This window comes from Netta rufina (assembly GCF_964035555.1).
Source record: "Netta rufina genome assembly, chromosome: 2".
NCBI lineage: Eukaryota > Metazoa > Chordata > Aves > Anseriformes > Anatidae > Netta > Netta rufina.
This window is the reverse complement of record NC_140124.1, coordinates 79,685,188-79,701,703: the sequence shown is the minus strand read 5'-3', so window position 1 is coordinate 79,701,703 and position 16,516 is coordinate 79,685,188. Positions and strand designations below refer to the sequence as shown.

Here is a 16,516-nt window from a genome sequence, read left to right as displayed (position 1 = left end):
GCATGGGTCCTTTTTTGTCCTCGGTAATTGCCAATGGGAATGTCAGTGGGGAGAAAGATCTAATTTCCAAAATAACTTTCATTTAAGGAGAGGAGTATCTGCCAAAGAAGAGAATGGTGTTGGTTGGGTTGTGTCTGATGAAGAAAAGAAATGGGTGGTCAGCTTTGAACTCATAAGAAATTGGGCGACTCAAAGGCATTACAACAACCTGTGTGGCAGCAGCCGCTTCAGTGCCCTCTTCATTCACTTCCACAGATGACGTATGAATGGCCTTGGACATAACCAGGCCATCTTTTGTAGAGATTCCTGATAAATCTGCTTTTCCCCAGTCAAAAACATTCATCACTCCCATCTTCTGGAGAGTTTTGTTGAGAACGTAACTCTCGTCCATCTTGAACTGGGGCAGGTATACCTTCACTGTCAGCTGTTGCATCTTATCCAGGCTGGTCCATTCTGCTAGTTTTTCATATGTGAGGGTGTTTTCAAGCTGTAGGGGGTTATTGATAATAATAACAATAACACTGCAATGAATGAAAAGATAAAAAGGTTCTGTTTTCCCCATTATTTTTTTGACCATACTGGAGCAATGTTAAAGTATTGCTCTGTATTCATCCCTTTTCATATGTAACTAGAAAGTAAAGAAGGCATTACCTGTTCTAGGCCAGTAAAGTCTTCATGCACAACTTCAGGAAGAAGAATAAGCATGCTTAGTTCATTATTAAAGTAAGGGAGCTCTATCACTTTAATTTTTGGTTCCTCTACGATGGCCAGCTTAAAATAACCTTCCCGAAACATCATCTGCACTGTCTTTCTCTCATTCTGGAACACAAAAAACAGATGAAACAGAAAATACAGAAATGTTCACCCTGGTTGTGATTGCTTTCGGTACTGAAATTAGAGTTCAGTACAGAAAACATTGTTTACTCTGACCAGAGCTTATTGTACTTGTAGAATTGACATGTTCCTCTCTCTGAACTGTAGCTCCAAAGAAGTTATCCAATCTAAACAGTGTAAAAACTACTTTTCCATTTGTACTTGTGACAGTTTACTTTACTTACAACTCTCTTTACTTTCTTCTTCTTTTCTGGCATGTCAAATGAGAAACAAATCCATGAATATTATTGAAAATGTCCTTTGGATTAAAATAAAATAATTAATTGTATCAAATATGAACTGAAATTCTTCATGAATAATTGAAATTCTTCATGAACTCTGAGATTATTTGACTCTAGACATTTCTTTTTTCCTGAAAACAAACATTTTTCTGTTTGCAAATAGTAAAAGAAGAATAGATTAATCGAATTCAGTTCCAAAAGCAAGCTATTTTGAAATAGCTTTTAGTTGTGAAATCTCCAACAAAGCCAGAGCATGTACTCAGTGACTTTGACACAGTTGGGATCTCATCTACGCAAGAACCACTTCCGATGTGAATTGATAGAAAAAAATGACATACTTGATTTTCAAACCAGAGAGAAGGCATAGGACTCTAGTGTTTTAGCTGAAGAATAATGTCTTGTCTTGAGAAAACAAAGAGGAGGAAAGATTCCATCTGTTCTTATAGAAGACGGGCATCTGACTTCCATCCCCCAGCTGCTTCATTTCCTGCCCATACTGTACCTTATTCAGTCTGAAATATGTTTCCTTGGTATCTTCCTTCTTAAATTCTACTGCCCACTTTCCTTTAAAATATATGGCATTGACCAGCACAAGTACAGTGGAGGGATCAATAGAACCAGCAGCAAATAGGTCTTTGATTTTACCTTTAAAAATAATGAATTAGGAAGAATTTTTACTTTTGTTTGTTTGTTTGTTTGTTTGTTTGTTTGTTTCAGGCAATCAGTTGCATTTAACTATTAATTACTCGCATAAAACTGATAAGTGGTATAGTGGCTTCAAATAAATAACAAAAAGTTTATGTAGAGCTCCTGAAGCCAGGAACTCAAGGCATTTTTGTGCTTCTTCCTATATTTATTTCCTATTAAGCAAATAAATAAATAAATTATGCAGTAAGTGTTTAATATATAAAAATATGGCTACCTTGGGGAAAAAAGATGGAAACTGAAATTTAGATCCGATATTCCTAATGGTTTGTGTGCAACCAAACAACTTGCACACATTCTTTACCTTTTGTCTCATTTTCCACCCAGAAGTTGATTTTCTCTCTGGCTTCTTCCTTAGTATATTTAAAATCAACTGCTTCCAGCTCTGCTCTATAGAACTTCTTTGTGGAATCCAAATATTGCTGGAAAGCAGAAATAGTAAAATTTCATCATGACATGATAATTTTTATAAGATTGATAATTTCATGGCTTCGAGATAATTATGTGTTGTAGATCAACAAGAAATAAATGAGTAAAAAAGGCATATATATAAAAAATTCTTTGAATTAACTCAAGATACAGTTTTTAGAGAGATATTATTTACAACAAACTATGCTTGAAAATATATTTTTTCTGTATTTTCAATCTGTACTGAGCAGCAGAAATGTCTCATCACAGTAAAAAATACCTAAAACCAAAGCCTGGTACCTTTCCTTAAGCTTATATATCATTGTTATGTTGCCTGTCTTCTCCCACCTCACAAATTAAAAAAAAAATGTCTTATTTTGCAAAAAATAACCATGATGTGTAACATCACAATGAGATATGCTTTACTCTGCATAGGTATATACATGGTAAAACTTATATCTTGTATTAATTATAAAACTTTTCCAGGCTGCTGGGCACCTTCTTCTGGCTTTGAAATTTCTCCCCGTGCCTAAAAAGCAAAAGTTTGGAAGCAAAATAAACTCTCGACTTGAAAGCAGAAAGGTGGTTACAGAGCTAAAACAGTGCTGTTCCTACCAACACACTCACAAACACCTCAGATCTGGTTTCTTGAGGAAATAATGTGTATGCAGTTGCACTGCCTGGACTGTCAGCGTTTCCCAGTAAATTTCTGGGCTGCTAAAATGGACAGTACAGCCACTCACCTGGAAGAACGGGTAAGTGATTTCTCCAAAGAGCCTGTTGGCAGTGGTGAGAAAGCATCCTGGGCTGGGTTCACCGACTGCAGCTAACAGTGCCTGGAACTGGGAATGGACTCCTCCAGCTTCTTCACACTTCAAACAGGAAAATGTAAGTTTCTTAGTAGGTTTGCACTTCCTAGTGAAGAGCTGCACCTGCGGGTGAGTTGTAGCCTCTCCATGTATGAGAAGCCTGATATTGGCGTTGGAATAAATGAATCGGGACACCACCTCTAACCCTGTACCTTATTTACAGAGTGACAAAATGATGCCTCCTCAGGCCCATGCTAGTCCACTTCCAAATCACATTGTATTGTACAGTGATCGCTCTGTGCACACTGAGCAAAAATCCGATAGCTTAGAGCCTGAGAGGAGCAAGCTCCAATGTGCCTCTGGCATGCCCTGTAGACAAAACTCTGCAGCTGGCTATTTAAGCACTTATATATATATATATATTGTTGTTGTTGTTGTTAGAAACCTGTAATGAGTAGGCTTAACTGTTGAAAAGTGTGATTTCACAAGGCCTCTTATATAAATAATGAAAGAACTTTAATAAGCAGCTCTGAGAATCCAGACAGAGGCTGGTCAGCCCTGCTGTGCTTTCTGATTAAGAGATGGGTTGCATGGAAGACACCTGACAAACCAGCACCTGTAGTTTCATCTCAGAGCCACCACTGTCTTACCTTCTCAGAAGGATATCTGGTTCTCTGGGTTGTATCACTCAAAACTTCACCAAAATGAAATACCTGCCAAGTAAATGTTGGGTGAATGCAACTGCAGGATGGTACCTCAAAGTTGAGAGAGAGTTGCAAACCTATCCCAGACACATTAAGTGGGGAAAGTCCAGTTCATCCCTTATGATGAGATCCTTGTAAATGAACAATATTTTTAGAGGGTGAACTCATGACATTTCACAATCTTTCTTCTTGGGAAAGAAGAACTTGGGTCTTCTTGGGCAGAGAAGTTAGAAGGTCATATCAAAGGGAACCACCACTTCTGAGCCTTGGACAGCTGTCCAAAATACTTTTGAGATGTTCTATGATTCTATGTTGTTTTTGTTTTATCACTAATATATTCATTGACTGAGCAGTTGCTATAACAGAGTTTAGTTGGAAAAAATAAAAATACTATTAGGAATACCACAAGATTTATATATATATATATATATATATATATATATATATATATTTTTTTTTTAAGGCACTGTGTGTGCTTGCACATTGTGTCTTTGGAAGCTTAGGAACTGTATCAGACTGCACTATCAGCCAAGAGTGCCAGGAGAGCAAAGCAAACCCACCTTCTCTATCTGTTTGAGTGTGTTGCCCCTGGCACCGAGAAGAACCATTCCAAAGGCAGCTGAGAGACTCAGTGGTGAGAAAAAGATGTTTTCATTTCTTTTCATTTTGCTCAGCTCTTTGAAAAAGTCCAGACAGAACTTGGCATTGGCTGCACAAAGCGAGCCCATCGTGATGTTGTCAATGCCTGCAACAAGGGAAACAAATATTTAGTTTTCTAGTCCTTATGCCTGTTAATGTTAGATACTGTGGTACAGCATAGAAGGGTTTTCTGGAGTAGCTCGGCTGAATTGCTCACAGAAGATTCCTGACTAGCCATGTCTGGGATTTCACAGTGAAATTGAGTTTGAAGCAGTTTATCTGAAAATCAGCAGCCTGAATGGCAGAAGAAACATATTTATAGAAACAGTATTCTAGGTTCAGCTGTTTCTTATCCCAGGCAATAGTTATAACTCTTTTAATTAAGCCTAACCTTGTCATAACCACAGTGCCAGCTCACTTTATGGCCTGAGCTTTCTTGCCTCAAGTCATGTAGGCATAGTACTTACCAATTACTCTCCTAAATGACACCTTATGCTCTGTATCTCTCTAAAAACTTTGTGCATATTAATCAACTGTGCCTCACATGCTGTGTCTTTACAAGAATGGTTGCTCAAAAAGCATTCCACAGAAAACTGAACTACAGAAAAGCTGACTTAGCAATATTTTCAACAAAGGCATATTATGCATTATTGGAAAATCCCAGTCATATACTTTATTTCACCTGACGCTTTAACATTTTTCCTTGATATATAGTTCAGTTACAATCAAACTTATTACTAGGAGGAACTCTTGAATGTACTCTTTGCTTCACATTCTTAGACCCAGGATAGAGTAGATCCCATTTTTATGAAAGTCTTTTCCCTCTGTTTTCATACAGTAATGTGATTTAGAGATATCTGATCACTGAGAAATTCAGTCCAGCATTTTATAGATTCCAGCTATTCTAGGTCCCTTTGTTTTCATTGTTATTGCATCTGAATAACTTTCTCCACCCATGCAGAAGATACCTTTCCCCTCTTCCACAGGAAAAATTAAGTTATCAGTGTATATATTTATAATATAGCCCAGTATAGAAAGATTATACTTTCATAAATTACCAACCTGGGTCATGCAGAAAAAGTGAGAAATGGTTTGGTTTTAATCTTCTTTAGAAACACACCTGGTACAAGTTAAGCATAGCTTTATCACACAACTCATAAATTTTAATACAATCCAAAGCATTGCATAGCATCTTGAAAATATTCTTAGTTCTTCAAGGTGATACATACAATATATTTATGCTAGGCAGATGTGTACATCACTAATGTATATATTAATCTTTAGACACGTCCTCGACATATCATCTGTAATGTGAAGGTTAGAATTAAAGGTCAGGGAGATAGTTACCTTCTCCTCAGGAGTGATGGTGTCAATTTGACTGTAAGGCTTGATGTCAGGGTTGCTAGAGCAATAGAATATAAAGCCATTGCCACTCCCAGTGGCAGCATAATTTCCATTCATGACAAATCACATTCCTGTCTGTTGCAAATGGTTAGGATAATTAGGGGACCTTTAGTGGGATCTTGAACTTTTTCTTATCTCCAGGAATTCAGAAAGAAGTCACAATTTTAAATGCATAGTTACATAAATTAAAAATAAAATAAAATACCTACTTATTCAAAGAAAACTACTAGAAACAAAGGAATTTTCAGACATTTTACTTGTAAAAATAAATTCTAAAAACTTTGATGCATGTTGCTATTAAAAATCATACCACCAAATTCAAACACAGATGTTTATGTAATGGAAATTAATTATTAAAGTTTCTGCAGGTGGAACAGTAGGAAGGGAAACAAAAATACAGAATATGAATTACTGAAGTACCTATTTGGCCAATTGTGGCATAAGGCAATGATTCTAGAAGAGAGGTAGGGGAATTCCCTTTGCTTGCTCCAGTTCCATGCTTCTGAAGACTTCTTTCTTGAAGATGCCTTCCAGGGAGTTTTACCTACCTGTTCTCTTTTTCAACTGGAAATTCCTTCTTCCTTGTCCTTCATGGAGAAGAGGAATGTAGCCATTTGTTCCAGAATTTTTTGAATGCCTAACAGGTTGGAAAACAGTAGTTTGCTTTCATTTGCATGATACCCTAGAAGAACGGGTATGGTGTGTGCAGAGAATGACAATGCCACATGAGCATGTTACATATGCTGCAGCCAAGCACTCTGCAGTTGTTGCAGTGATGTGGCTCAGACCATGTGTGTTCATGTCACATGCAGACTAACCCAGGCACACCTGGGATGCTGTGCTTCCTGCAGAGACACTGCAGCAGGAACTCCCCATGTATCAACTGCTCTTCCTTAGTTTTTCCAGGTCTGTTCCTCTGCTGGGGATTCCTGATGTTTCTGCTGTAAATGGGGAAGGCTTTCATGGCATGAGAGGCAAAACATAGGAAAGCTCTCTCTGTCTGCACAGTTGTCTTTCAAACCTTTGCATGCTGCCGATGTGCTTACAAAAAAGCTGGACTAGTTTTGTCCAGGCAGGCTTTCCACAAAATACTGATGTGTCAGCCAAGCTTAACCCAGGACTTCTCATTGCTCCTCATTTTCATCAGTGACTGAGGAATTCTGGTCCTTACCTTACAATGCTTCAGCAAGGCATATGCAGCACAGACAGAGCAACATAATTATAAGAAGTAGTACATTTCTGGGGTTATTTTCCTGAAAAAAATGTCTTCCTTCACATTTATGTTGATATGGCGTGTGGGTGGGTAAGTATTTGCATGTGTGTGTGCAAGCACAGGTGCTTACAACAGTGTTTTCTAAGAAGTGCTTAGTTATCACTACTAACATATACTTAGGTATCAACCCAATCAGATAGTAGGCTTCTCTGTTTAGGAAGTTCTGAAGGCAGTTTCAAATCAGTTGTAAAATTTTCATGAGTTTATTTCCTTTACAGTTTGAATTGCTCCATGTAGTGATGGATCATTTTAAGTGGATCACTTTCTGTCAGTGCTTACAATTATAATTAATGAAAGAGATGAACTGGAATTAGTTCCCAGAAAGGAATACTTTTTTGCTATTTTTGTAGTCTCCTGATACTTCCTGTTCCTTCTAGGTAAGTAAAATGCAGCTTAGAGAGTGGGTTAGTATAGTATATTCCTGTGCTTTTTCTAAAATACAGTAATAGAGGGGGAAAAAATATAACAAAGCAGGTAATAAACCCCATGGGACCAACCTGTTTGAAATGTCTTGCTCTTTTTCCGTGAATGCTCCTCAAACCACAGCATACTTCTGCTCAGGGCATTGGTTCAAGCTCATTGAAAGATGTAACAGACGCTCTAAGGCCTTCTTGTTCTCTGCACTCTAGTTTTTGCTGCTTCTTTTACTCTTTGCTAGATGATAATGACTATCTCCACTGCCAGATTCAGCAAAGGCTGGTGTGCCCTCAGCAAAATCTTCTCTCTAACTTGGCCTCTTTAAGGAGGTACCAAAGCTTGCCTTCACATGACTTCTGTCATGGAGATGCCTGGGAAGAAGATGCTTGTTTCCCACTCTGTCCACAGGGTAAAGGGGTCCTGTCTTGGATAAACAGGGCCCCCATGCCCTGAAGTGATCTGCAGCTTTTGTGGAGTCAAATCTCCCAGGAACTAGGGACCTTCTTATGCCCCAAGCTGGTTTTATGGTAGCCACAAGCAAAATGAATCACTCCACAGCATTTCTGAATGTTTCTTGATTCAGGAAGAGGGAGACATAAGCAAAATGGATGTCTCCAGAAAAGGGAGAAAATCAGACACCAGTTAGTGACTTCCCGCTCACTCCTGATGCACCCTGCCCAGGCAGCCAAGCATGGGCCTTCTCCTTGCCACTTGTTTGCTTTTCCATCCAAGAGTTCATCTTCCCTCTAGAGGCTTCAGCAGCACAAATGAAGTCCACAGCTTCCAGCTCTGCATGGTACAGGGCCCTAGTGAACTCCAGGTATTGCTACAAACCAGGGAAGACAAGCTTTCTCCCAATCATAAAAACTTGTGCTGAGTAGTTGTCACTTACCTGAAGGAACCAAAAAGTCACTAGAGAAGTGGTTGATGCCCAATGCCTGTCAGTGTTCAAGATTTATTTGGATAATGCCCTCATGAATATCTGTTTTAACTTTTGGTTACCCCTGCTCTGATCACGCAGGTGGACTTGATGATATTTGAAGGTCCCTCCCAGCTGAACTATTCTAGTCTAGTCTAGTCTATGCTTCCAATATTATCTCACATTTCCAGTGTAGTTCTTGGTTCCTGGACTGGCTGTGCCTAGCATCTGATGAAGATGAAGCACCTACAATGTAAATGTAGTGTAAATCTATGTAATCAGATAAAAGAACACACAGAGAAGGTATCAAGGCTACACAGACGCTTCACAGATGCTGCAGATCACACAAGTGTGTATGGAAAGAAAAGCTTTGAGAACCGTAGCTGCCACCTGCCTCTTTTGCTTCACTCTGTTTGAAGAGTATGGTCTGGAGATATCTACCACAGAAAGAAGGCTCCAGGCCTTTTTTCATTTCTACATGGAACCCCCCACTAGCAACTCCTGGAAGAAAGGCAAAGAACCTACCGTCTCCATCTCTTTTTCTGTGTTGTCTCCAGCACCCATCTGGACTATGCTCAGGGCAGCTGAGATGTTCAGTGGGGAGAAGAAGATATTCTCATTTCTTTTTACTTTGATCAGTTCTTTGAAGAAGTCCAGGCAGAACATGGCATTGGCTGCACTGAGTGTGCCCACTGTGACAAGGCCAAGGCCTGCAACAGCACAGCCATGGAATTAATTTCACAACAGAGTCCAAAGCCACCATGCTGGAAATGGGGAGCCTCTCCCAGGCACCTCAAGCACCCACGTGCTTCCAGAAGCAGGTTTCAGACCACACTTAGCACTTTAGAGCAAAGTGCAAACCACCCCCTGACCCCAACATCCATCTCTGGACAAATCTCCCTCCTAGGTGTAACCTGACCTACCCTGGTCTGCTCTATACCCACATACATGCCCTTAATTTTTCTTCTAAAGGCTGAACACTCTGGTCATATGGCTTTGTACGCAACACCTTTTTCTTTGAGGACTACTACACAGTTTAGTAGCATTACTCAGCCTTCAGACACTGTACTTCTTTGAAGTCGATTGTGTAAAACCTTTTCCCCTTTGATTATTGCATAAAACATGAAGCATGTTGTATAAAAAGAAGCAACAGAGAGGCCAGAAAATTGCATTTTCAATCTCAGCCATACAATAATATGGAAAGGCCTTCTTCTGCCTCCCACGGCTGAGGTGGCAATTTCATAAGCTGCCTGGCAATTCTAAGATTGCTGCCTTGCCATTTATCTCCTTTTGCCTTTTAAGGGAAAGAAATTACCAAATTCCTTTCTGCTGATGGATGAAGTTATTCACTGAAGCAGATCATTTGGCTTCCTACAGCCTGGACTTTCCACACGCACAAAACGTAGAAGTTGTCCCTGTGAGAACAAGTCCTGCAGCCTGCACCCGTGCATCACTACAACACGCTTTGATCCTGTCCCAGGTCTCCTTCCAGTTCTGACCCTACCCCGAGGAGAGTGAGAGCTGAGAGAGCTACCTTCTCCTGGGAAGAACTGACTCTGGCTGCTTCTTTGGTGAGGAGGGTGGTGGCCTGTCTCATACTAGGTGGAAAACAACACCACGTAGTCAGGCTCCCTGCGCAGGTTTTTCTGAGTAAGGAGAGTGCCTGGGGAAATAAAGGGCTGGCAGCCAGGGTACCAGGAGCCTGGCTTCTCCTGTACCACAACAGAGTGGAAGTCATGATCCAGAATCTTCTGGTTTTCACCCTCTGAAACATGTGGGGAGAGAAGGAAAATGTTTTTCTCCTCCCAGGGATGACGCACCCTATAGATGTGGCTGCATCTCATTAGTGTGCACTGCTGAATCGTCTCAAAGATGTGCCAAGTATCTGCAGGAAGCATACAATAACAGGAAGAGAGAAACCGAATGTATATATATACATGTATGTGTGTGTGTATATATATATATATATATATATATATATATATATATATATATATATATATATATATATATAAGAGTGACTCACAGCATTCAGAGGGGCACTTCTCCCTCTCACTGAAGGATTTGTGTGCTTCTGGTAACCTTGTCTCCAGGAAGCCCTGATCCTCTTGTGGCAGATGATGGAACTATAAGTACAACATGCTTTTCTTCTTTAGCCCCAGCCTTCCCAGAGAGGTGCAACATTCCCAATGGTGATCCAGCAGCTTCTCTGCCTGAAGACAGTGAGAGCACTGTGCTGAAGCAGCTCTTAAATTCAGACCAGTGCTCCAGGCCCCTCCAAGGAAGCACATGGGTTTTCCCCATGATGCCAAAGAGAAATGGACACTGCAATCAGAGCACTTGCAGCTGGGGTGCTCAGCTCTGGAAGTATGCTGCTGTACTCCAGCTATGGATTTAGACTCCCACCCACTAGATTTTCACCACAGTTTTTAGCAGAAGTATGTGGGGAGCTTGAGGCACATGTGGTTTTGCCTTGGGCTTGAAATGCATCAGGCTCTTATTGATCTCCATGGTCATTGTCACTGCACTTTTCACAGAATCACAGAATCATCTAGGTTGGAAGAGACCTCCAAGATCATCTAGTCCAACCTCTGACCTAACACTAACAAGTCCTCCACTAAACCATATCACTAAGCTCTAAATCTAAACGTCTTGGATGGCTTGCACAAAACAACAAGCCAAAAAGGCATCAAGGAGGAGTTGCTCCTGGCTGGAGGCACAGGAGATACACCAAAGGCCCCTGGGTATGTCTTCCAGGATCCTTCCTAATCATTGTCATTCATGAGCAAGGAAACAAACACCACACTAGCAAAACAATTCCTCTTAGCTTTCAGTCCCAGAGGCTGTTGTGCTTCAGGAGCAGCAAAAGTGGTATTTATACTATTCCCTCCACCAGGTGTCCAGAGGCTGGTTGTGGTCTGAGTGTTGCATTTATTTTAGGCCAACATGCATCTGTGCTCAGCAGTGCTCCAGGCATAGTAGTGTATTTCGCACAGGGGACCAGCAGCTGACTTAACTGAGCAAAATGCAGCTAATTTCCAGTATAGATATCACATGGTCATCACACTGATGTATTCAGAAAATAGGAGCTGGTGGATATGGTACTAAGAGGGAACTTCCCCCGTCATGAAACTCTGGATTGAGAAAGCGTTTCCCCTCAGTGGTCAGCCCTCTGTCACTCACTAAGAGAATTTCTCCCTCAGTAGAATGAGGGCTGTAGGAATGGAAGCAGGAGGCATTACAGACATAGAAAAATCTTTCTCCAAGCCAAACATTTTACAGTCTTGAAGGAGTGTGGCTGTTCATCCACATTTCAAACACTAGTGCTTTGGGGAAGAGCTTTCCTTGAAAAGTTTTTCAGCAATACTAAGAAACAAAACAAAAACACCACCCACAAAAAGCCCCACAACTTTCCATCTGATACTATTTTTAGAAGGCAGATTGAGATAAATAAACCTGTAGGACAAGTAAGTTCCTGGTGGGGGTGCTGCATTACCCTGCCCTGTGCTTTTAGTTCATGAATGACATATAACGCACTAGAATGGCAAGGCACAACACATATGGCAAGAGATGGAAAAGCACTGAGATACTTTAGTATCTTGTGTACCTAGGGCATGTGCTCAGCACAGCTTCTTCGCAAGGCATTGCTCAAGATAAGAAGACGTTAATGAGAATATGCAAAAGAGCACCTTCTGTAGGACCTTTCCCATCATGTTTAAAATAGATAGGACATGTTTGGAAAAGCTGGACTCTCTAAACTGTATCAGTCAAGTGAGGGAGTGGTGTGAAACAATGTGGGAGCTGTGTAGATAACAGTGCTCTTACACAAAAGCAGTGACATGCTGTCTCAGAATTAAGAACACATCATTTCATGCCTGAGGATTTGGTTGAAAAAGTAGTACCACAGCACCCTCTGAAGAGTATAAAAGAAGCTCATAATAGAAGTATTATGAGTGTTATTAAGAAGTTAAGGCAAGATTCATGCTATCAGAAAGATATAGAGCAAAATAGTACTCTATTATTGTTAGGATATTGACCTATATGGATACTTTTTTTCTGTTAAAGTATTACTGGATTACAACAATGGTCCTAGGAGCAGAGACTGGAAACCAGAACTCACATAGAAGATGTCCTAGTTGCTGAACTGTAAAGTTGTCAGTCCTTGAATTTCCCACTTGTGTCATTAAGTTTCATTCATTCAAGTTAGAGCAGAACTTCAAAAGCAGGGTGTGTATTTCTATGTATTTTTTCCACTGAGTCTACGCTAAAACCCAGTGCCTGACAGTGCTTGGTGCATTCCTCTGGAAGATGCAGGCTTGAATTCTATCAAGGATATGGGATTCACTGAAGATAGGTCCTTCACCTCCTGAGCCACGTGATTTCTCCACTGTAGAAGTTATGTACCACTTTCACTTAAAAACATGAAGTCTGATCTAATGGCATTTTCAGGGAGCCTTCTTTGAATAGGTATGCTTTGAATTCATTTACTAGATGCTCTCCAGAGACCTGTGCTTCAGTCCATTTTGTTCCTGGATTTCAGCATGGGGAAAGCACCTCATTGCTCACATCAAGGCAGTTCAGAGAAAGCAAAGGAAAACGCCAGCTGCTAGAGAATTTACAAAAGGTGAAAATAAAATGCCTACAAATTTTGGATGCTTACACATGCACGGTAAAAGAGAAATTTTCATTTAGATGGGTTTTTGGAGATATACGCTTAAAGCCAGCCTATGTTTTGTTTAGGACAGCCACATTCTTATTTTGAGTATTCAGATTCTCCTTTCTGAAGTCATCCATAATTCTGCATATTAAACATGTTCTTCACTAATTCTCCATTACATATACCTGGAAAACTACAGTCAGGAAGTGTGATTTCTGAATCTGGTTTTCATAAAATACTATGAATACTATGATGTAGTACCTGCTAGAAGCAATTATAATACCATATAGAAAACAAGTGCACTTTATCAAGAAAATAGAATCAAGGATTTACTAAGAGACAAATTTTTAATAAATATGGAAAATATAAGTCAAGGTTACCTCAATGCCTTTCCTGTGTGATTAACTCTACAGATGGAGCAGAATAGCACCTTGTAATAGGGCAGAAGGTACATTTGCAGGCTCAGTTTTTTACACCATCACTTCCACAAATAAACAATGCAAAATGCACATTGCAAAGCAACATGTTCGATTTGCAGAAACACAAGTAGGTTGTTTCACACTAATCAATCATTTGTGTACAGAAAGCAATAACTGCTTGCAGAAAACTACGTGCAATCAAAATGCAACACATCACCATGGCAGATCAATGTCTATTCAAGCAAAATGGAGTAGCTTAACTTAAATACCTAAGAGACTTCTTAAATAATGCTTTGCTGTCTGCCCAGCAGTGAGATGCTTTACCTCAAGAAAGATAAACCTACACCTGGCACTGGATACCTTGTTTGACAAAAAGACATTCCTTTCCATTCCCTCACCTTTTGCCTTTAGAAGCTACAGGTGCCAGACTAAGCAAGTATTTGTTTGGGGTGGTGGTAGCATTGATCTAACATGAAGAATTAGTGAAATGTGATCACAGGAGGTCAGGGTGCTGTGGGGGCCAGGACCTCCGCTGGTGGACCAGGCAGGGCCTGGCAGCCAGACCCCGTCCTAGCACCCCAGACAGGATTAGGGCAGCAGGGGCACCAGGGCAGGGGTTTCCCTTCTGTTTTGCTCAAACCACAGTTTTGGCCACCTCGGCCCCCACCATGTGACTTTTGTGGCTGTGTTTTTGAATTAATGTGTATTTGGCTGCACATGCTGAGTGAAAGGATGGGCCCCCTGGCCAAGAGGTTTTGTGGGGACCTGGGGCTGAGAGGTGGCATGCTGATCCACAGCGTGGGGCTCAGGGCGGGGCAGCAAACAGGCCAGAGCCCAGCTGTTTGCAAAGGGGACGCCTGCCCCTCTGGATCCTGCTCTGTGCCCCTCGCCCAGCGCAGAGCCCATTCCTGCAGCTGCAGACAGGCTTCAGGGCTAGGGTCTCCTGGCAGCAGCCAGCCCAGGCCAGGCACACAGCAGTATAGAGGGACTTTGTCATCCCAAACAGATGGTTTCAAGCTGCCAAAAGGCTATAAAGTGTTTTTTTTTCTTCAGGGAATTAGCCTTCCTTTCCAAATTCATGAGATTGTGGCAGCAGTAAAATGGCTGCTACTGCAGGTAGCAGGAACAGCCCAGCTGCAGACCCTTGCTTCAACAGGCTCGCCCCACTGCCCAGCCCAGAAATGCACCTGCTTAGTTGGTACTAAAAGGAATCTTATTGCAAAGTCCCTCTCTATTTCTTTCACTTTTATAACTAAGCTCCTGTGTTTTCAAATAGCAGCGAACACAGATCCATTCCCTCTGCCCACATACAGGGTTGTTGGAAACTTCAGCTTAATTTCTTGAAAATCAAGGATGCTGAAAAAGGTTATGCTGGGGGCTTAAAACTGTGCTCATTTCTGAGAAAAGACTGGAATAAAGGGATTTATTTTTTTTTCTCCCTGTGGCATTTGACACTTCATCATGGGAATCCCTGCCCCTGCCTTTTCAGAAACATCATCAATGTTTGAGGCTGTGGTGCTCAGAACTTCCTCAGGGTATGTAAATACTCCATGATGACAACTTTAGGTAATAAAAACATAGTTTAGTAGGCGATCTGTGCCATCAGCCTCCTGAACAGAAACGTGAATGCAACCTGGGGAACCACTGCTTACGTTGTACCACACCTTCAGATTATACAGTAAGGATAGTTTGTTTATTTAACTCTATTATTGGCCTGTTCTTGCTCAAACATCACTCACTCCTATTTCCTAGACTTTCTTGTCCAAAGAGCCCCAGGTAATTCATGGTACGTAAACTGTGGTAATCGTGAATGCAGAACGTTAGAGTGCTGTACGCTCAATTATATGACTAATGGCTAATGCATACTTTCCTTTTTATGGGTCATAAAGCAAGTTGCAAATGGTAATTTGTTAAACCTCATATAGAAACTTTCTGAGGAAGATGTTACTCATCTTAAATGAGCACATTAACAGTTATGTCTCCCTATCAGTCATCAGCAAATTCTGTTTTTCTGTAGTTGTCCCACAAACTAAATTTTTTTCCAGGTTAAGTTTAACTGTGATTTCTTGGATTTACATTGCTCTTCACAAAACTTGATTCCTCAGAGCAGGAGAGGAACTTCTCTATAAATGAATCATTAAAATTCACCAGACAGCAGTACACAAGGAAGAAAACAAATTTCTCAACAGTTCCAGGCTACAGCTTTCCACATCAGTAACTTCAGGGAGGTGCTTTAGACTGTTTTTATCCTATTTTTTGGTACTGAAATCACTTGATATTTCTCCAAATAGAATGCAGTCTTCTTTACTATGGAAATAATTAATCCTCTTCAGAAATGTGTGTGTTTTCATACCTCATTCCTGTAGACACTATGCTCTTTGGTGTCATTTCAGGACATGGGGAACTTAGGAGATGTTGTCCAGAGAGGTTGTGGAGTCTCTGTGCTTGGAGATTTTCAAAAGCCCTCTCTGGACATGGACCCCAGCAGCCTGCTCTAGGTAGGTGACCCTGCATGAGCAGGAGGGTTGGACAAGATGACCTCCAGAGGACATTTGCAACTTCAACCATGTTGCAATTCTGTAAGGGTGTGTTCTGTTTTGTTTTGTTTTTCAAAAAAGAGTACAGAAAAAGTCCTGTAAAAAGAGGAACCGAGTTTTGCCTTCCTGCATACATGATTGCCATTGTAATCATCTCTCTTCTAGAGGTATCCATGATGGCGTAATCCTGTCTTTTCCCTGAGTATTCCTACTGTTATAAAAAAGCAATGATCCTAATAGAAATGCACATGATAAAATCCAGGGCTTGTGTAAGCTGTCCATGTCACATACCATCATTCTAATTGGTAAAATGGCACTATAGGTGTAGGCTTATATCTAAATAAATAAATGAAGCCAAATCTGCTTCTAGCATGACATTTTTATATAGCACAGAATAGCACAAAGATAGATCCAGCATACATCACAGGGGAGAAAGTGGTACTGTTATCAGTAAATATGTATATTTGCTGTAAATAAGTATCTCTTAGTTGTTTGTGACTGTTGTGGAAA

At 40.7% G+C, this 16,516-nt stretch overlaps 1 protein-coding gene across 1 annotated transcript; it reads right to left on the bottom strand.

Annotated features, from left to right (window-relative positions):
* On the bottom strand, positions 1-15,254 carry LOC311206359 (serpin B11-like; the record flags this gene model as incomplete). The annotated part of the gene is made up of 8 exons (XM_084281639.1): positions 1-487; positions 652-819; positions 1,618-1,760; positions 2,125-2,242; positions 2,972-3,100; positions 8,577-8,639; positions 8,919-9,103; positions 15,209-15,254. 8 exons carry the CDS (start codon positions 15,252-15,254, stop codon positions 83-85), a joined length of 1,257 nt encoding a protein of 418 aa, XP_084137765.1. The 3' UTR covers positions 1-82.
* Between the last annotated feature and the right edge of the window lie 1,262 nt (positions 15,255-16,516).